Here is a 22616-nt window from a genome sequence, read left to right as displayed (position 1 = left end):
GAAAGGTGGGATCCTACTGCTCAAATATAACAAAATTGTTGAGTTTTGGGGGGTTGTTGAGAAAGATTAGGCTAAAAATTCTTCGTGATAATAGGGTTGATATTCTTTTTTTTCTTGAGAATTTTCTAATAGTAGGGTTCTTTTTTTTTTTTCTTGATTGTAAGGTTTAACTGATATTTCTTGATCGTGGGGTCTGAACTTGGTGTTTTCTAATTGTAGGGTGGACCTGATACTTCCCGATCACGGGGTTTGAAAACTTGGTGCTTTCTGATTGTAGGGTTAACCTAAAAATTTTTTCTTGATGACAGGGTTGATCTTCTCATTTCTTGAGAATTTCTTAATAGTAGAGTTCTTCTCTCTTTCTTTCCTGATTGCAGGGTTTAACCGATATTTTTTTATTACGGGGTCTGAACTTGGATTCCTTGTTGTTATAGATCAAGGATTTTGTCAACTCTGATTCAACAAAATCTTGCTGGATTTCAGTTAGGGTCTTTCTGAAAAAATCAAAAACATATATGCAATGATTTGGGGTTAGAAGATTTGTTATTTTTGGTTTCTTTCGAAACTTTTTCAAAAATAGAATAAAAAATTAGGTAGCAACAATTCTCATGGATTTTCTTCACCATTTCTATACCTTTTGCGCTAACAACGTTGCCAAGAAAAAAAAAATTATCCATGCAAAAGATACACTTCTTTAAGTTGACATAGAATTTCTCATTTCTTAAAACATCAAGCACATAACGTAAATAGTTAATATGCTCATCTAAACTTTTATTGTACACCAAGATATCATTAAAATAGACTACAATAAATCTGCCTATAAATGCATGCGATATAGAATTCATCAATCTCATAAATATACACGGTACATTAGTGAGACCAAATGGAATAATCAATCACTAATATAACTCATATTTAGTCTTAAAGACAATTTTTCATTCATCTTTTTCTTTCATCCTAATTTGATAATCACTTTTTAAATCAATTTTTACAAAGATACATTATTCATGTAACACATCTAACATGTCATCTAGCCTAGAAATGAGATGAATTTAGACTTGAAATTATAGTACAAATACCATATTAAAAATAGAGGAATAAAATATAAAACAATAAGAAATTATATGGCTTTCAATTTGGTTTAAAAGTTTTGTTTTCTATTTTTTCAAGCCCTAAGTTAGAAAGAAGAGAGAGAGACTCGCTTGAAAATGCAAAGAGAGAGTAAGTGATCGGTTTGGCCATTTTTTTATGACGAAACTCATCGTCTTTCGTGTCAATAAGATCCATTTGACGAGAAGAGCTTGATAGTTGTGTGTTTTGCCAATAAACATGCCTAAAAAAAGAGATTGTATTCTATTTTTATTATTTTTATTGGGTTAGTCTTCGCTTTTTTAGGTGATTTTAGGGTGTGTTGGGGTTATTAGGTGCTTTATGAAGGTTTGTATGGTGTTTATTACGAGTTTTTGGGTAAAAATATGTTGAAAAAATAGATTTTCAACCCATAATACCCACCTTTGAATTTTCAGTCATCATTGTGATGGCTAGATTCTAAGAAGTAGTAGGCAAAGCGCCATCTGACCCTTAAAAAAAAAAATTAATAACCAAGGCCTAAGGTTGTGGGCCTGCCCCAGGTTCGCATGTCTAGGCTGATATTTTTTAGGCATTTTTTTCTTGATTTTTTTTTTAAATTATATCATTTAATGTTGGGTTTTTATTGAATTTTTTTTTTTTTTAGTTTTACCCTTCAATATTTAGTTTGTTTTTAATTGGTCTTCATGATTTGTTTTGATTTTTTTTTATAAGGTTATCACGGTCTTAAATAAATGTTGTGATCTTTGGTTTGTGCTTAATTTTTTTTGTTTTCAATTTCATCTTTCTTTTGACCTTTTCTTTTCAATTCTATCTTTTAGAATTTGGTTGTTTTTTAATTGATTCTCATGATTTGTTTCGGTTTACTTTTTATAAGATTATTGTGGTCTCAAATAAACATTGCGGTATTTGGTTGCTGCTTATTTTACTAGCGTCTATTTTTGTTATTATATAATTAAGTACTAAAATTTTTTTAAAAAAAAATTATTAAATCTAGTAAAGTCCACGAGCGAGCCACAAATTTGACAGTGTAAGCCGCAAGACATGAGTCAATCTAATATATCAACGTCTAAATATTTTAAAAATAAAAAACATGCGATCTTAAAAAAAAAAAAAAAAAGAAGAAGCCAAACCATGTTTTCCCTATTTCTTTATCCATCTCCCATGCCTCTCTTCCGAATCTTATCCATTAAGAGGAAGTGGAGGTTAATGATTAAGCATGACAGAATATCAAAGTTCATCAAGGCTGTTGGAATTGTTACTTTATGAAAACTTTTATATCTTTGATAAATATTGCTATTGAACTAATACTCAAAGTCACATTCTAGCCTTTTTATATATAAATATATTATTAAAGTGTTAATGTTCTAGTGATTTAATAGACACAACAAACATAAGCATTTCAAAATATAATGACATTAATATATAGCACTAGCTTGTAGGGGTTAGCAAAAAAATCAAAAAACCGATTAAACCAAGAAAACTGGAAAAAAAACCTGAAAAAACCGAACCGTGAAAAAAAATTGATTAAACTGATTAGAATTTTTTTAAAAATGACCGGTTTGGTTTTATAAACCTGAAACTGAAAAAACCAAACCGAACCCAAACCGGAAAAAAACCGAGCCAAACTGTAAAAAAACAAAGCCAAACCGAGAAAAACCGAGCCAAACTGAAAAAACTGGTTTGAACCGGTTTTTGTTCTAAAATAACCAAACCAAAACCGGTCGGTTTGAACCGGTTTTGGTTTTAAAAAAACCGGATTAATTACTTTTTTTTTTATAAAAACCAAACCGAATAAAAAATAATCAACCCTACTAGTAGCTTGTAACATTACATTCATGACATAATTATCATAATTAAGGGTATGCGAAGAAAATACAATGACAAAGAATTAATTTAATCCTTGTGATTTTAGAAATTATCAACTAATTTTTTAATCAATTGTGACCAGCAACTTGCTAATGGATTCTTTGCCTTAGTAGTTAATACTATTACCTAAATACCAAAAGTAACATCTAAACATTGCAAGAAAACATAAGGGTTCAGCGTGTGGTTTTCAGAACTAGGGGTACTAACTTAATAATTTCTTAAGAATTAGGGGAGTAAGATGTAATTTATTAAACAAAAATAAGATTCATCCTCGCAGTATCTGACAGATGGTAAAAGAGATTCGCCGAATTCCTCCCTCTCTACTGCACAGATGTGCTTGAGTTGGATTCTGACTTTGTTTTCTATATTGGCTCGAATCACTTTTTATTTGCTTTTTTATCTTGCTTTCTTTTGACTGTTTTTTGAGTGTGTTTATATACCAATACCAATACCAATACCATTAGCATTACCACCTCATCACCTTGCCTGCAACAACCAGAACCAAAAGAGAAGAGAAGGATTCCTCTTGAGAAATCTGTCTTGGTGAACTGTTTCTGCATGCATTCAATGCATGATGTTTTTTTTTTTTTTTTCTGTTTTAACATAGCCCTGATAGGATCTTAGTAGTGATGACTGAACTTTTCCTGTTTTATTGAGAGTTTGTGTAGTAAAATTGAGGATTTTTTTACTTTTCTCTCTCTCTTTTTTCCTCTCAAGAATATTATGATTTATTTCTTTTGTGTTTGATATCTCCAAGTATTGTTATTGTATCTGTGTTAATGTTGTGAATTTGGTTTTTAAGAGTAATCTTCTCTTTTAATCTTTCCCTTTCTCAGATGGGTTTCGACCTTTACACTGAAATAATTAGTCTCTAGTGCTTATGGTTTGGCTTATAGCAGCTTTTTGTATGTGTGCATCTCTCTTGATTTTTATTTTATATAAAGATAATTGTGCTTGGAGTCTCTGGCGATTTGTGGTTATCTCTTTGTTGTATTCTAGTGCTTCCTACCAGATAAAAATGACCCTTTTTATTCTTTTTTTATCTGTTGGCACAAAAAAAAAGTTAATTGGGTTTAGTTGTTTCCTCTGTTTCTTTTTTCCCTTTTTATATAAGCATGATTGCCGAGTTGTGTGTTGAATCTACAAGTACATTTTTTTTTTCCAACTTGAATTCAGGTGAATCAGATTCTCAAATTGCTCTGGATTAGCTTGCATGGCAAGAAGGAAAAGAAAAATATGACTTGTTATGTGTGATGCATGAAATTCTGCATAGATTTAAGTAGGAGGTGAAAGGGGAAAATTATATGAGGTTCGATTTATGAATGTATGAGTGCATTTTATTAAAATGGTCGTGCTAGGATTCCCTATTAAAATTGTCTTGTAAACAATTTTGTCTTATTGCTCTGAGTCTAACGTTGATTTTAGGGATGCTCTGCTTGTATTATAGATAAACTATAAAAATCAAATATGAAGTCTCAACAGAGAAAGCGTGTTGCAGGTCAGGAAAGAAACTATGGCAGAAACTGATTACACAAACAATGGGACGGTGGATATCGAAGGAAATCCAGCTAATAAGAAGAAAACTGGAAACTGGAAGTCTTGCCGCTTTATTCTTGGTATGATATTTTGTCTATCTTTTCCTGGTCGAGCTCATTGTATGATATCTGACTTATGATTCCCTTGTAATATCCATACACTAAAAATTGTTTTTTTAATAATTTCCTTGCAGGGAATGAATGCTGTGAGAGGTTGGCATACTACGGGATGAGTACGAATCTAGTGAACTATCTTGGGGACCGTCTCAACCAGGGAAATGTTGCTGCAGCAAACAATGTCACCAATTGGTCTGGAACTTGCTATGTCACACCACTGATTGGAGCCTTTCTAGCAGATTCATATTTGGGAAGATATTGGACAATTGCGAGTTTTGTTATCATATATATCGTTGTAAGTTTGCTTTAAAAGTGAACCAAATTTCCAGTACACTTGATCAGTGTCTCTGGTTATCAGTTTGCATCGAGAGTAGTTTGGTTTCAATTTATGCTTGCCTGTTTATTTCTAGCCATTCTAGAATTTCCTCAGCAAAAAGTTTGTCCTGGTTTTCACCTTTTCAAGACATTTTATAGTCGATCAAATACATATTTCTTGCGATATATGTATTTGTGGAAATGATGACATCTTATTTTTCTGGTAGGGAATGACACTCCTAACATTGTCTGCTTCGGTCACTGGTCTGAAGCCATCATGTGATAAGGATTCTTGCCACCCGACCACAGGACAAACTGCAGCATGCTTTGTAGCACTTTACATGATCGCTCTTGGAACTGGAGGAATCAAGCCATGTGTTTCATCCTTTGGCGCAGATCAATTTGATGAAACTGATGAGACCGAGAGGAAAAAGAAAAGCTCCTTTTTTAATTGGTTTTACCTTTCAATCAATATCGGTGCACTTGTTGCGTCTTCTGTTTTGGTCTGGATACAAATGAATGTTGGCTGGGGATGGGGGTTTGGAGTCCCAGCAGTTGCCATGGCTGTAGCGGTTGTGTTTTTCTTCTTAGGAAGCAAGCTATACCGAATTCAAAAACCTGGTGGGAGTCCCATTACAAGGATTGTCCAGGTTATAGTTGCATCCTTCAGAAAGAGTAATGTTCAAGTTCCTGCTGATAAATCTCTTCTTTACGAGACTGCAGAGGAGGAAAGTCAAATCCAAGGAAGCCGCAAGCTTGAACATACCAACAAATTCAAGTAAGTGCCCCAGGCCAATAAGTTTGAGATTCACGATGCAAGTTTCTCGAACCCATTAGGTCAAGTTTAGTCACTTATCCCGGTTGTTTTCTGATATTTTATTTTTTCAAATCCACAAAATTCTACATGTTGATTTTATTTCCTCTCCTATTTATTTTCAATTATCTAGTAGCTCCGAAGATTCCTTGATCAACAGGGTCATGCAAGCTCATTTTGCGAATAAACATGTCAACAAATCTCATGTTGCAATTCATATATCCAAGCAATGGTTCTTCTGGGAACTTAAGAAGTGTGTTTCTGAAAATGACCGAGAAACCAAGCAAGGTCGTTTCATACTTTTCACCTTGAATGGAGAGGGAAGTACTTCGCAGAAAAAGTAACTGATGCGAATGTTCACCCAGATTCATGTTACACCTGTGCTATTTAGCTTGCATGCAAACAGAGCATCTCTTCTATCTATCACACTTCCATTTCTCAAATGCAAACCTTGCTCTGAAGATTTGTTAACAAATTTGTTGAATTATCATTTTCTAGCCTTGATCCAATCAACACTTGTTAAATTTCAGGTTCTTCGATAAGGCTGCTGTGAAAACCCAAGATGACAATATAAAGGGCTTAACAAGTCCATGGAGACTCTGCACAGTAACTCAAGTTGAAGAGCTTAAGTCCATAATCAGGTTGCTCCCAGTATGGGCATCTGGAATAGTCTTCTCAACTGTGTACAGTCAAATGAGCACCATGTTTGTTTTGCAAGGAAATACCATGGACCAACACATGGGTCCGCATTTCCAGATTCCATCAGCATCGCTCTCCCTCTTTGATACCCTTAGCGTCATCTTCTGGGCTCCTGTATACGATCGAATCATTGTCCCATATGCAAGGAAATTTACGGGTCATGAACGAGGCTTTACTCAGCTCCAACGCATGGGCATTGGCCTCGTCATATCAATTGTGTCCATGATCACTGCTGGAATATTGGAGGTTGTTCGGCTCAACTTTGTCCAAAAGAACAATTACTATGATCTTAAGTACATCCCAATGTCCATTTTCTGGCAAGTACCGCAGTACTTTCTCATTGGATGTGCAGAAGTTTTTACCTTCATTGGACAGTTGGAGTTTTTCTACGACCAGGCACCAGATGCTATGAGAAGTTTGTGCTCAGCTCTTTCGCTTACCACTGTCGCATTAGGAAATTACTTGAGCACTCTGCTTGTCACCATTGTTACTAAAATCACAACGAGAGGTGGGAAGCTCGGTTGGATTCCTGATAATATGAACAGGGGCCATCTTGATTACTTCTACTGGCTCTTGGCAATTCTCAGCTTCCTGAACTTCATTTTGTATCTCTGGATTTCAAAATGGTTTACCTACAAGAAAGCTACAGGGCATCCTCAACGAGACTGAATGGTTAGTGGACAATGCAGAAATCACATCTCAAATTTTAGCTCTGTTTCAAGTTCCTTTTGCCTACAAAAAGTGTTTGATAAATACTAGTGGACACGTTGAGGATTGCCAATGTAGCACAGCTGATATGTTTGTTTTGTTATATTTTATGGTTGTATCTAAGAATATTGTTGTTTCTGGCCAAGCCAACAAGGTTTTAAATAAAAAGAGTTCTGCAACAACCGATAAGCTTCATTTGTTCTTAGGAAAGTCGTGTTTTGGTGCATACATTTTCTCACATTACCTTTTATTTTTTGAATTTTGAAAAATTATTTGATGTAATTTTTTCATGTCAAGATCAAAATGAAGAAAGAGTTTCTTTCCGGACTTTAAGAGTTTTTTTTCACTTAAATTATTTTTTTAAAATCATTTTAATGTATTAATGATAAAAATAAATTTTTAAAAAAATATATATATTTTTTAATATATTAAAAAAAATATTTTAAAAAACAATCGGTATTACAATTTCAAATACTATATAAAATTTATATATTAATCATCGAGAATTAATATAAAAAATTTGAATATGTAAATATTGTTTTGTATAATCATACATTATTAAGTATTATTAGGTGATACACACCGACAATGAAAATATTGTTTTGGTTCATATTTTACGACAAAATTAAATATTGAAATATTCATCAATTTATTTTAAATGAAAAGAGAGAATCAAACAAGTGCGTAAAGCATTAGTTTTTACTTTTAAGTAATTTTATATTCAAATTCGAATTAATAACCTTTTTTTTTTCATGTTTTAAACCTCTTAGTTTTAACTTTTTTTTTTAATAGTAACTAATTTGTTAATAGTTTTTTAATTTATTATTATAATTTATCTTTAATTCTCTCTCTTATATACTAAATAAATAAATTGTATATATATTTATAAAAACTAAAATCATTTATTTTTACAGAGAAAAATTAGCTTCTAAAATAAAAACATATAAAAAAATTAGAGAAAATATTTATATTAACATGTATCTTTTCCTTTTATTAGAAAGATCAATGAAAAGATTTTAATAATTAATTAGTATTAAAAATTCTTTTAAAAATTTTAAATTTATTTTATTGTGTAAATATTATCCTTTTTATTTCTTGATTAAAAAAATCATAATAACCCAAATCGCATCTTTTATATTAGAAATTAACTTGAAATTATAGCTAGGGTTAGTAAGAATAGTATTACACTAAAAGATATAGGTCCACCCAACGAAAGGCCCAAAATGAACAAATGCCATATAACGTCCCTCTCCTCTCCTCCCCTCTCTCTCTACCCCTGCCTGGACACTAGAAAGCCATCCATTACAAAGAACTCCATCCTGTGCATTTGCAATTCCAATGATTCCAACTCTGAGGCTTCCCACCTGAAGGGGACACTAAACATGAGCTGCTTGCCAGGATTTCCATGCTTCAAGCTCAAAAGGTCCGTCTCACTGACTACTTGGACGAGAGATCAGCTTATCTGACTCAATTTGCTGAAGAAGCCAATGCTGATGAAAATCATGATAGGCTAAAGGAAATAACAAAATGGTTTTGCTCAGCAATTCTGTTGATAACCTGCTTCTTATTCATTATTTTAGCTTAGCAGATACTGGCAAACATAGAGAGATAGATGCAAGATTTTGAGGAATCTGCAAAATTGAACAGAGTGGAAATTGAGAAAAATGACAATAAGGTAGCAGATATTGAAGGTCAAATGGAGAAGGACCGGTATGAGGGGATGTTCTTCAAGAACCTGGGCCAGAAAGCACCAGTTGATAAAGCAAAAGCCAAGGAAGGAAGCACAGAAGATTAAATATCTGATTAAAGCAAAAGCAGGGTTAAGAACAAGGAAAATCATTTACCTAGCTTTAATGGGCGTCTAGGCATTGCGATTGCCAATTCCTTCATCTCTTCTTCACCTGATTGGAGAAAAGTTGTATTTCTTGGAGCAATTTTAGCAGGTTTGATCAATCAGTTGAGCTATGAGCAGAGATTAACATTAGACATAGAAAGAGTAGAAAAGGAACAGACAGACAGAGAAAAGTGAAGCTCTCCTTTTCCCTCAGTATAATGAATTTATAGTATAAAATCATAGACATACCATTTTGAATGAATATAGCATGATTCAATAACCCCAAGTGAAAACTTACAACTTGGATTTGATACATCAAGCTACTTTCTTTTGCATCATCTTGCATCTGATCTTGCTGATATTACTGCATCACCAAGATCGAGGTAACTGGGTTACCATGCCTGATGCTTTGCCAACTATCCTATAACTGTTATCAAACCATAGTTCTCACGTTGTTATGACTATTTTCTGAGAAATGTTTATCATCATTTTTGTTGTAAAGATTTTTTTCTGGCCAAGCACTTTCGTGAGATTGCTTGAACTGTTCACATATATACAATAGGATGCGGGATGGTTTGCCACTGTACAGCTGAGCAAACCAGAGAAAAAAAGCCCAAGAATTCAAAGGTCGAGGAAAAAGATCACATACTTGGGACTCCTATTGTCAAGAAGCTTGATGCCGATCATCACTCCTCCATAAGGGTTTTCTAGTGGAAGATTCCGAAAAGGTGTACCAAATAATGGAAGAGAAGATTTATGGGCCCTGAAATAAAATGATGAAGCAAAAACTGGTTGTTGAAGGGCTAAATTGGCAATATGGGCTGTGGATACTCACTGTTTGCCTTGCAGGTAGTGTCCAGGTTTTGTCATAAGCAAATATACCACCACATCTGCAAGTTTTTCCATAATATTAAGAAAACAATGTTTGAAAGGAAGTTCCACTATCAATAAAAGTAAGCAAAGTGTAGTTGCTTGTGACCTTCTGGAAAACCTCATACCAGTACGGACACAATTGCTTGCTATTATCCATAAAAATTCCCAGAGCACAGATAGCAATTCCTTTGAAATGGATGCAGAATAACTTTTACCTCCTGAATCAGGGAAATGTACTAATCTTAGCATCACTCGAAACTAGCCACGAGACTGGTAGCTGAAAGACAGTGCAGGAAAATCTTGTCAGTTCAAAATGGCAAATCCTTAAATCTCTAGTAGAAGTAGAAAAGTGTATGATAAGATAACTTCTTTTCCTGTCTTATTGATCAAATCTATGAGCATAAGAACTACTCCTACGTAAATAAAAATATAGAAAAGAATTCTTACTTTCAGGACAATGAATCAAGAGGTCCCAGCTTTAAAACGGCTCTGACAAGTATATACCATGTAATGGAGGTTGGGAGTATTCCGTGTTTCAAGGCATCATCGAAGAGCGCTATGCCATCTGATATTCTACCACAAGAACAAAGCCCTTTGAGTGTAATATTGTAGGAGATTATATCCGGTTGAAACCCATTCTTGAACATGCAAGCCCAAATCACTGATGCCATCTCGCACTCTCTGGCTTTATAAAGCCCATCCATGAGTGTGTTATGCGTAACAAGATTGGGAAGACAGTTTGACTGCTTCATATTTGAATAGAGCAGCAAAGCATCTTCAATTTTTCCTGCAGAGCAAAGTCCGTGCATCAAAATGTTGTGCATGGTTACATCAGGCTCCAAACCCTTGACAAGAACTTGACGCCACAGGTTGAGGGCCATATCAATCTTTTTGCCTTGACAGAGGCCATCCATCAATAAGCTATAAGTGATCATGTCTGGCTTCCAATCTTTTTCTAGCATTTCCTTTACAAAAGAATATGCATCGCTAAATCTCTCTGCCTTGCACAGACCATTTATAAGAGTGTTATAGGAGACAACAGTAGGAGAACAACCTTTGGTTTCCATTTCTCTGAAAAAACAAATTGCCTCCTCAAGTTTGGAAGCTCGGACAAAACCATTAATCAATGGATTGCAAACATGAGGACTCAACTCACAGCCATACTTATCCATCTGATGCACTATGCCCAATGCTTCATCTACTCTCCCTTGTTTGCTTAAGCCATCGACTATCGAAGAATATGCAAAAGCGTCCAGCTTATCTCCTCCATCTTTTGCCTCTTTCAATATTTTCAAAGCCTTATTCAAATGCCCATTCTTACACAACCCGTGAATCAAAACTCCATAAGTTGTAGAATCAGCTCCACTCCCCCTCCTACGCAAGAGTTCCCAAACAGAAATAGCTTCTTCAACCTTCCTATTTTCAAACAATCCTCTGATAAATATGTTATAACTAACAACATTATGACAATTCTCCTTCCCCATCATAACCCACAATTCAAAACTCTCCTTAATCTTCCCTGCACGGCAAAACCCATTAAGCAATGCATTATAAGTAACAACATCAACCACCACACTTCTCTTGACCATTTCTTTATAAACCTCCACAGCTCCATCAACATTTCCCACATCGCATAACCCACATATCAAACTGCTATACGTAAACAAATCCATTTCACACTCATTCTTCTTCATTCTCTCCCACATTTCTAAACTCTCATCAAACCTCCCCATTTTACACAACCCATTAATCATAACATTATAAGTAACCACATTTGGATAAACACAAGACCCTTTAACTAACCTTTCCCAAATCTCTTTCCCCTGAACATAATCCCCTCTCTTAAAAAACCCATCGATCATTATATTATAACACATCACATCAGGAACTAAACCTCTTTCAAACATTTCATCAAACACCTCAAGTGCACTTACCAAATCCCCACTTTTCACCATCCCATTAATCACAGTACCATAGCTATACACATCAGGCTTTAAGTCCTTACTCCACATCCAATCCAACAACCCTTTTGCCTCGACAAATTGTCTCTTCTTAACAGAAATCTTGATCAAAATATTATATGTTTGCAAATTAGGCAAGATGCCCACTGTTTCAAAATAAGCAAGAAAAGACTCTGCTTTTTCTAACAGATTTGCTTCAATAAAAGCATTTAACAAAGCATTGTAAGATCTTATTCCAGGCTTGCACCCAAAAATCTCTTCCATTTTTTGGAAGCAATCCAAGGCTTCGTTTGGCATCTTGCTTTTTGCATAAGCTTTCAAAACTGTTAAAACAACATCTTCTGTGCATTTACATTTCTGGGTTTTGATTAGTTCAACTATTCGAGTCACGTGGACCACGAGTTTTGGATCAGAGAGTCGACGGAGAATGAGGAGAAAAATGTGTGGCGAGTGAGTGTAACCTGGTTGGCGACTCGCTGAGTCGAACAAGGCGAGTGCTGATTTTGGGCTTTTTTCGGCTTTGAGGAGCTTGAAGAGTTGTCTTGCTGAGAGAGGTTTGGGGAGCTCGACCATGGCAGTTGTAGTGAAGGTAATTTTTGGGGTTCCTGTGTCATTTTCTTATGACATGTTGCTGTGGTTGGAGGATTCTAGGTTGTGGCTTCAAGAACGGTTTCAAAAAATATTATACAGCAAAAACAGCATTTCAAGGTCTGTATGGCTTCGGCTTCGGCTTCGGCCTCGAGGTTGGACGGCTTAATCACGACTATACCTAATGTAGTCATCTTTGGGTTACTATCCCTCCACGTAAGCCCATATGTATTAATTCACTAATAACCGGTTATTACCGTAGTAATAGTGTTTTTTAAGATATTTTTTATTTAAATATATTTTGAAATAATATTTTTTTTATTTTTTAAAATTTATTATTATATCAGTATATTAAAATAATATAAAAATATCAAAAAAATTAATTTAAAATAAATATAAAAATTTTCAAAAGTATTTTTGAAATAAAAAAATAAATATACTTTAAAATAAGCAAACCCTTGATATAGACATCCCCATATGCTTGGACAAAGAATGAGGCCTACCCTCGCCAATCACCTGAGTAGCCTTCTAGATTAACTCAAGTCTATGACTTTTTATTTGGTTATATGCATTAAATACATGTGTAATTATAAAATTTATTTAGTTTTGAATATAATTTTTAAATCCAACTTGAAATCAATAAAGAGCAAGTCATAAGTTATGGATTAGATAAATTTACTTGAATTATTCTTGTGAGATGTGTTTCATTCAACTCCAAGAGTTTTTAAAAAGTTTTATGCAAAACAATTTAGATTTTTTTTTTGTCTAAAGCAATATCATTTCCAAATAAATATGGGTCAACTTAGTTAATATGTGACCTAGGCTTTAGATCACGTCTAATAACTATGAATAAATGTATGCTCCATCACATTTAGAATTAAAAAAAAAAAACTTTCAAACACACATGAACATATTAATTTTATATTTTTTTTATTAATTTTCTTTAACAATCATAAAATATTTTTTAAAACAAAAAAAATGATTCAAGTTGAAAATATCATATTTGTTAAAATAAAAACGAGATACATTAATAGAAAATTTTATCTTGATAATTTTTTTTCTCAAAACGATTGTATTTTTAAGTTTAATAACAATGTTAAAGAATTCTCTAAGACCTGGATATTTTTTTTATATTATTTTAAAAGCATTGGTTTGCGTGGATATACAAACTAGTTATAACCTCAAACAAAAATTAGGAATGTTTTGAGGTGTAGGGTAGATTAACTATGATGGTATATATGATAATGGTTAAAGAACATGTATTTCCTTATTGAAATTAGAGTTGAAAAAAATATTAGGAAAAATTTCACAACTAGCTTTTCTAGGTTTTGAGATTTTAGATATATGACAGATTTCATAACTAAATTTTGGTTATTAAATAGATTAAGGTTAGCTTTTGGACAAAAGATCAAAAACTCAACCTCACCAATTATGTTGAACATGTATTTTTTTTAATTAAAAAAACTAATTTTTTTAGAAAAGTTACTTTTCATTGAGACTTGGATTACTATTTATTATAATAGTATAATTACAAAATGCCCTGAATAGAAAAACTCTTTGAACTAGATTTTAGAGGTGAAGTGGTCTTTTCATTATGATACAATTATCTCTTACAAATTATATGGGTTAGATTTGTAATTGTTTTACAATAAAATTACTAATTTAACCCTAGAATAATATAATCTAATGCCTACTACTCTGGAATCTTTTTAGAAACACCTCATTTCCAACCTCATGGCCATGAAACTGGATGTTTACACTCTAATTCTTCCATAGAAGTCTCTGACATTTTGCCCTTGATCAGCTTCCCTGCATTTTTAGATTCTAGATTGATTGAATTTGCACCTTTAAACATATGAATGTGAAGTAATGGGCCTCTAAATTGAGCAAAGTTGGATCCGAACGAAAGGTGTGCACCTCCTCTACCCACGTCAGGTGGTTTTTGATGATGTTTACATTAGAGTTGCTCCGACGAATCCTCAAAAGCGTTCAACCCAGTCAACCTTGATTGTAACACCTATTTTAAAAAAAAAAACACCCATTGTTTTTCGTGTATTTACACTTAAAGCTTCTCAAAATGTTCTTATCAATGGCTTTAAAACCTCCTTCTCAAGATCAAAAGGCTTGAAATAACTCATTTCCCTCTAAGTCTAGCAAAACCATCAAGTACACCTAAAACCAAAACTACCATTGCAAAACCAGTCTAGTACAAGAGCTTCCAGCTGTTATCTTTTGTCCAAAATCCTCTTACTTTGATCAAAAGGTTTAGATTTAATCAATCTATAAGGGAATCCACCAAAAAAACCTATAAATACCCTATAAATACCCCTGGAAATAAGAAAAGAAAAGAAAAGAGGAAAAACTTCGGGAAATATTCTATTAATGGACCATATTCTAAAGGTTCAAAAGCCTAACATAAAAGGTCTAACAAACTTTGCAAAGAAAGAGAGTGAAAGGGAAAAGAGAAAGGAAAAGAGGAGAAAAAACAACAGCTCATAGTCAGCAAGTTTGGAAAAGGTATGACCAATTAAAAACTCAAGGTGGAGTCCATGTGGCCTGCTCATTCATGTTTAAACATCTTTTGATGTTTTTTTAAACTTGTTTTAGTGTTATGATGTTTTCTTGTTTTATTTTGATTAATATTAAAAAAATATTACTTTCATTGTTTAAATTTTGTTTGGAGTTATTGTTGATGTTACCGAGTGTCAAGATAATATGTTTGTGACTAAGTTTGATAAAATAGAGGAGTTTTGGATTCTGCCAAAGGTGGTAGTGGGTGTTTAATGCCTTTTTTGTTTTTGTTAGTTTATGTTCTTGGTTCCTGTAGAACCCTGAAAAACACACTTATATATATATAAAAAAAACATTATGGTGAGTATAATAATAATAGTGCAATTAAATAAAGAAGAAGGAAAGAGTCGGCAACCCACCAAAAAGAAAAGAGAGATTTGAAGACCTAAAGTGGAAGAAACAAAAAAAGGAGGACCAGACTTAAAAGGTATGAATAAATGAGGGATGGGAACATAAAAAAAGGGGGGAGAGAAGAAAACTATCATCCCTTGAAGAAGCAGAGCTAACAGCAGAAAAGAAAGAAAAAGGGAGAAGAAGAGTCACTCACTGCCTCTTCATTTTCTCTCAAGAACAAACAAGGAGAACCACATGCAATCCACCATATGAGAGGTAACTAGGAGTGTGAGGGAAGATTTAGACATCAAAAGACAAGGCAAGAGAAGAAGAAAGCCAAAAAAAAGCTGGCGACAGCAAGGAAAAAAAAAAGAAGAACAACCTAAACATTTGAGGGAGAAAGGGGTTCTAAGGAGCAGAAAACACTAGAGCAATTTCAAACATTATGGGTAAGTTGCATGCATGAAAACAACAGCTCTAGGTTAAGTTCTTAAGAAAATTTCTGGGTAAGTTAAGGTGAGGATGAGTGTAGGGGAGAGGTAGAGAAAGGCTAAGTGATATTCTTGACCTAACTAAAGGAAAAGGAAACTAGGGGAAGGTCTGCAGACCTTCAGCCAAATATTAACAAAGAGGGAGGAGAAATATGTTGAACATGTACTATTTTTTTTAATGATTAAAAAAACTATTTTTTTTAGAAAAGTTACTTTTCATTGATACTTGGATTACTATTTATTATAATAGTATAATTACAAAATGCCCTGAATAGAAAAACTCTTTGAACTAGATTTTAGAGGTGAAGTGGTCTTTTCATTATGATACAATTATCTCTTACAAATTATATGGGTTAGATTTGTAATTTTTTTACAATAAAATTACTAATTTAACCCTAGAATAATATAATCTAATGCCTACTACTCTGGAATATTTTTAGAAACACCTCATTTCCAACCTCATGGCCATGAAACTGGATGTTTACACTCTAATTCTTCCATAAAAGTCTCTAACATTTTGCCCTTGATCAGCTTCCCTGTATTTTTAGATTCTGGGTTGATTGAATTTGCACCTTTAAACATATGAATGTGAAGTAATGGGCCTCTAAATTGAGCAAAGTTGGATCCGAACGAAAGGTGTGCACCTCCTCTACCAACGTCAGGTGGTTTTTGATGATGTTTACGTTAGAGTTGCTCCGACGAATCCTCAAAAGCGTTCAACCCAGTCAACCTTTGATTGTAACACCTATTTTTTTAAAAAAAAAACACCTATTGTTTTTCGTGTGTTTACACTTAAAGCTTCTCAAAATGTTCTTATCAATGGCTTTAAAACCTCCTTCTCAAGATCAAAAGGCTTGAAATAAATCATTTCCCTCCAAGTTTAGCAAAACCATCAAGTACACCTAAAACCAAAACTGTCATTGCAAAACCAGTCTAGTATAAGAGCTTCCAGCTGTTAGCTTTTGTCCAAAACCCTCTTACTTTGATCAAAAGGTTTAGATTTAATCAATCTCTAAGGGAATCCACCAAAAAACCTATAAATACCCTATAAATACCCTTGGAAATCAGAAAAGAAAAGAAAAGAGGAAAAACTTGGGGAAATATTCTATTAATGGACCATATTCTAAAGGTTCAAAAGCCTAATATAGAAGGTCTAACAAACTTTGCAAAGAAAGAGAGTGAAAGGGAAAAGAGAAAGGAAAAGAGGATAAAAAACAACAGCTCATAGTCAGCAAGTTTGGAAAAGGTATGACTAATTAAAAACTCAAGGTGGAGTCCATGTGGCCTGCTCATTCATGTTTAAACATCTTTTGATGTTTTTTTAAACTTGTTTTAGTGTTATGATGTTTTCTTGTTTTATTTTGATTAATATTAAAAAATATTACTTTCATTGTTTAAATTTTGTTTGGAGTTATTGTTGATGTTACCGAGTGTCAATATAATATGTTTGTGACTAAGTTTGATAAAATAGAGGAGTTTTGGATTCTGTCAAAGGTGGTAGTGGATGTTTAATGCCTTTTTTGTTTTTGTTAGTTTATGTTCTTGGTTCCTGTAGAACCCTGAAAAACACACTTATATATATAAAAAAAAAATATGGTGAGTAAAATAACAATAGTGCAATTAAATAAAGAAGAAGGAAAGAGTCGGCAACCCATACAAAAAGAAAAGAGAGATTTGAAGACCTAAAGTGGAAGAAACAAAAAAGGGAGGACCAAACTTAAAAGGTATGAATAAATAAGGGATGGGAACATAAAAAGGGGGGGGAGAGAAGAAAACTATCATCCCTTGAAGAAGCAGAGCTAACAGCAGAAAAGAAAGAAAAAGAGAGAAGAAGAGTCACTCACTACCTCTTTATTTTCTCTCAAGAACAAACAAGGAGAACCACATGCAATCCACCATATGAGAGGAAACTAGGAGTGTGAGGGAAGATTTAGACATCAAAAGACAAGGCAAGAGAAGAAGAAAGCCAAAAAAAGAACAGCCTTGTTAAGCATATTCTTGTGAAGCCTAATCCCTAAATGAACTATGTCATCATGTGTGATTGTTAACATGAGAAAATGATGAAATTATATGGGTAATAGTGGATGAAGAAATGAAAAGAAATGCATAAAAAATGATGGTTTGTGTGCTGAACACCCAAACCGGGAGAAAATCTGGGCTATTATGTTAATTATTGCACCCAGGAATTGACATAAATAGAGGTATAATCTGAAGTATCGGCCTTCATAAAAGTTGTAGTCTAAGATGTTAGCTTTCCGACGAGTCTGGCCCCGCTTAATTTAGAGCTTTAGAGCTCCAGATATAGGTAAAGATCTGAGAGGAGGTTGAGTTGTCACCCCTGCTGGCAAATTTGGCCAAATTGACAAAATGGTGGAATTTTGCCACATTAAGAATATAATTTGTTTTTCCCCCTTTGTAAATATGTAGCATCATGTCTTGACTTCCAAAAAAAAAAAGAAACCATATTTGAAATTGAATTAGTGATATTTGTTATGACTGTTAATGAATCGAAATCCTAAAAGATAATAATAGGAGGGTAAATGAAAAAATAATGGTAAAAGAGAAATGAATGTTGTCACCATTTCTATTACTATGTTGCGAAACGTGATTAAAAATGGAATAATAATGGATACTTGTGGATTCAAGAGGAATCGCAAGAGGAGTACAACAACAACAAGGGAACGCAAACCGAACTTCTATAGCATGTAGGTATTCTACAACTATATCTTCATTACTTAATACGATTCTAATTATTTGTTTGGATTATAAATCTTTTGCCTATGAATGAGACCGAAAGGAGAAAAGATGAAATGACATGAATGTGAATCGAAAAACTAGATTTGATTTATGAGTTCCTCTAGAGAGAATGGACGAAAATAATGAGTTTTCATGGATAATCATCCCTTGGATTTGATTAGTCGATCCCAAATAGGGGAGGCTAATGATGTTATCCAGGTTGGCTAACATCAGTATGACCAATACAGGGAAGGAGAAACATTGGACTTGATTAACTATTCAGGTTAAAAATAGTTAATGATATCGTCGGTTGACATTGGTATCGGCAAACTTATGGAACTTGATTAGCTTTCTTGAGGTGAAAGCTAATGATGTCAAGAATTATTGACATCGACATACCTGAGGATATTCCAAGGTAATATGGAACAATGATTAACTATTTCAATTCAAAAATAGTTAATGACATGAACGGGTTATGTTGGTGTCAGCATTCCCATAAACTTGATTAGTCGATTCTAGAATGAGCGACTAAAGATACTAATGTGAGTCATTAGTATCGGCAATGATCTTTCTGAATTGGGAAAAAGTGGCACGATGATGTGCTCCTGATGAAATTTGGGATGTTTATGAAATGAAAAATAATGGGTGATCCTCAGAAGAATAAATAGGAACATAATCGTAGAAGGCAAATTAATAATTCAAGAGTCATTGTTGTGCATGGATTAGTATATGATTAAATATATATGCATGTATTGTGTAAATTTCCCTTTTCTATTTTATTGTATGTGTATTTTATTTATTCTAAAAATTATAAATTGCAAGTCCTTCCCACTCACATCAGGAGTAGTATTTAGGTCCCCTGGTTTACTTTTGATTGAATTAGGAATGTAAGAATTATCTATGTATTTTGTTCCTAAGTGACCATGTAACTCGGAACGTAATAGTGTCATCCTTGTAACTTTGTGTTTGGAATACTGGATAACATTAGTTTGTGTTTGGAATTCAAATATTTGTATGCTTCTCTCATTTGTTAAGTTATGTATGATAAATGTGAAAGAAATTGAGTAGATAAAATGTCATATCTACATTCTTGAATATATTGTTGAGTTGGACTTGTTGTGGTTGCGATATGATTGAGATGTGAGTATAAGATGTGTACAGGACGATAGTCGATAACTTGGGACCTCCTGGTATAAGAGAGACTCTACCGAAATTTTAGTGGAAATTTCGATAAACCTTAAATAATAGGGAAAAAATTACCCACAAATTCAGTAGTATAATTATGTTGTTTAATCCCATAAATGGGAATGTTATACCTGAGCATGGTTTGGGTTCCAAGTGTTCAAAAAGTCAGTTTTGAATAAAAAAAAATTGATGTTTTTATTGGCTATCACTTGTAGCAATTATAAAGATGGAATTTAATGTATGTCTATGATGATTTAATGTTTTTTGTTTGTTCTTTATATTCAACTATGCTTGGTATTGGTGATGTAGCATGTGAGAACCAAAATAGTGTGTTTAAAAGCCTATAAGGCTAAATCTGGGTTTTGGCATTAGTTCTTCAATTTTTGGAAATTTTCCAAATTTTGAGTTCATGTTCTCCGCATGAACTTTGCCTTTGCTTCTTGTTTTTAAGCTGTTTTGATTTAATTCTTGGCACAGACATGTTAGCTTGTTATCTTTAGCAAATATTCTAGGGTTGAAACACATCAATAACATGTATTCATGCATATAGATTCTAGGGTCATTTCAACTTTTCAAACACAATTTCATCAAATCATGGCTTTTGAGTGTTAATCAAAGAAAATTTACGCTTGATTCTTGATTTACGCATGATTACAAACAAAATATTGCCCTTGATTGCATGAAAACTTGTCAAGTTTGGTATTTGTGTTTTCTAGGTTTCGATTTCAATATTCATCGTGTTCTTCATGTTTGATATATTTTTGTTAGAAAATTTTATGTTTTGTGTCTTTTTTAGTTTTGATCTGTTTTTTGTTTAATTGTTTATTTTGCTTTAGTTTCAGGTCAAACCATAATTTTCGGTTTAGTTCAGGGTTGAACCAGTAGTTTTGAGTCAACCCGATTGGTTTTGTTTTGGGTCAGGTACTAAGCTTTTTTTGGTTGGTTACTTTTGCTGTTGAGGAACTTTTGGCCTAAGGTGTGGTTTGGAGCATTGTTTTGAAACCCGGACCGGCCCGGCGAGTCGACCTGGGACCCGGCCGACCTGGGCATGGGACCGGTCCGGGTCTAAGCAAAAACCCGCCTGGAAGTTGGCCCGGCGAAACCCGGTCGACCCGCTGGGTCGACCCGGCCTATTTTTTTTATATATGCATAGAGGTTAAACAACGTCGTTTTGGCTGACGAAAATGAACAATGCACTGAAGATGCAAGCCTGCAATTGCAAACAGAGAAAACCTAATAAAGAAAAACAATTTCAATCCCGAATTGCAGAGGAGCAGAAGACTCTTGATCCCTTCAATAAGGTTAGACTTTTGCTTCTCTTCACGAATCTCCTTCTTTCACTCTCTCTTTTCTTTGTTCTTTGCCTTTTTTTAAACCCGCAGTTCTTGATTGGGCATCGATTAGTAGTTCTTGATTCAATCATCAAGATTCAAAACTCCCTTCATCTCCCACCGATCAGCTTAAATAGCGGTTCACTATGAAATACCTGTTGATCTTTGGCTATTGTTGTGTCACCTCTGAGTTCACTCGTGAGCCACCATGAATCTCTGCCAGGGGATTCACAATCAAGCCACCACCACCCTGAAGCCGTAACCTTTGGTTCCCCAAATTAATTGTTTCAGAATGGCCATTCCTATCAGCTCTATGGCGCACAGCAGCCGATAATGGAGTACCCCTGGATGAATAAATCCTTGAGTTTGAATACCAGCCTTTTGTTTTCTTCAAAAACCTGGAGCTCAAGAAGTCTGCACCAGGTAGTAAACAACATGTGGTTTTGTTGGAATCTGTGTTGGTCATCCTTCCACTAGATAAAGCCAAATCATATGATATCTCATCCAGCGTCAACTCTAGGCCACGCACTGGATGAATAAATATTATAATTATATAAAAATGAATTAAAAATATTTTTTTGGGTTGACCCGGGTTAACCCGGGTCAACCCATCTGACCCGTGACCCGATCACTGAACCGGGTCAATGACCGGGTCGGGTTTCAAAACTATGGTTTGGAGAACACACTCTTAGACCTATTTTGATAATTTTGCTTTGAATAGAACATAGTTTTTTTTTTTTTTTTGCCATACAAGCCCCAAATAAATTCCAAAACAAAATTCTAAAAATTTTTAAGGACTAATTTAAAATTATTTATGAGTCCTTCACATGTTTTCTCAGCAGTTGTATTTAATATTAAGGTTGTAGACTTATACTGTAAGATAATGACCTGATATTAAAATACCCGCTTTTGGTCAGAATCTTAAAATTTTCTAAAATTTCTAAAAAAACTTTTTTAAAAAAAATACAAAAAATATGTTTTATTTGGTGTGCATACGGCCAAGTCTCTCAAAAATAAAAATAAAACATATTTTGGCTTTAAAAAATATAAAAAATGCATGGTATGATTTAACATCTTTATTTTATATACATAAAAATTCAAAAAATATCTTTGCATGTAATGTTTTTGGATTTAATAACTAATTTATTAAATCCACGAGAACTTGGTCAATATTTCAAAAACTCTAAAAAACTTTTCCAGAGAATTAATGGTCAATATTCTATTATTAATATTAGACCTACAAGTAGGCTGATATTTAAATATCAGGAATTGATTATAAAATTCTTAGAATTTTTTTGGATATTCACCAATTTTAATTGAGAGTATTTTTCACCATAATGTATAAATTGTGGAAAACCCTTTCACTTTCTAGGATAGATGAACCCTGTCAGGACATTTATATGAAATTTTTTTCATAAGAATTTATTTAGGTATATGAACCCATAATAAATTCAAAATATTAGATTTATTCATAAGCATAAATCTTTGTTTTAAGTCATAGACGAACCATCGGCTAGGAATCCATCAATACCTTTAAACTATATCTAGAGCATACAATGCAACTTAC

General features: G+C 33.6%; 2 protein-coding genes across 28 annotated transcripts; one reads left to right on the top strand and one right to left on the bottom strand.

Moving 5' to 3' along the window:
• The first annotated feature begins 3243 nt into the window (after positions 1–3243).
• On the top strand, positions 3244–7328 carry LOC7466050 (protein NRT1/ PTR FAMILY 8.1). The gene is made up of 5 exons (XM_024587109.2): positions 3244–3501; positions 4457–4574; positions 4688–4905; positions 5153–5703; positions 6270–7328. Exons 2-5 carry the CDS (start codon positions 4472–4474, stop codon positions 7105–7107), a joined length of 1710 nt encoding a protein of 569 aa, XP_024442877.1. The 5' UTR covers positions 3244–3501; positions 4457–4471; the 3' UTR covers positions 7108–7328.
• Positions 7329–8260: 932 nt separating this feature from the next.
• On the bottom strand, positions 8261–12551 carry LOC7487453 (pentatricopeptide repeat-containing protein At3g09060). 27 transcript variants are annotated; one of them, XM_052448017.1, is made up of 7 exons: positions 10301–12551; positions 9960–10130; positions 9816–9870; positions 9630–9743; positions 9279–9344; positions 8991–9108; positions 8261–8777 (listed from the first exon to the last, which is right to left on the bottom strand). In XM_052448017.1, the coding sequence occupies exon 1, from the start codon at positions 12385–12387 to the stop codon at positions 10303–10305; it is 2085 nt and encodes a 694-aa protein (XP_052303977.1). In that variant the 5' UTR covers positions 12388–12551; the 3' UTR covers positions 8261–8777; positions 8991–9108; positions 9279–9344; positions 9630–9743; positions 9816–9870; positions 9960–10130; positions 10301–10302. The 27 variants fall into 27 exon arrangements, with proteins under 27 accessions (XP_052303977.1, XP_052303976.1, XP_024443686.2 ...); XM_052448016.1 differs by lacking the exon at positions 9279–9344; XM_024587918.2 differs by having other exon boundaries at positions 9230–9870.
• Positions 12552–22616: the final 10065 nt, after the last annotated feature.

Source organism: Populus trichocarpa, chromosome 16, assembly GCF_000002775.5.
Source record: "Populus trichocarpa isolate Nisqually-1 chromosome 16, P.trichocarpa_v4.1, whole genome shotgun sequence".
NCBI lineage: Eukaryota > Viridiplantae > Streptophyta > Magnoliopsida > Malpighiales > Salicaceae > Populus > Populus trichocarpa.
The sequence above is the reverse complement of the archived record's forward strand: the minus strand, read 5'-3'. Positions and strand labels throughout refer to the sequence as shown.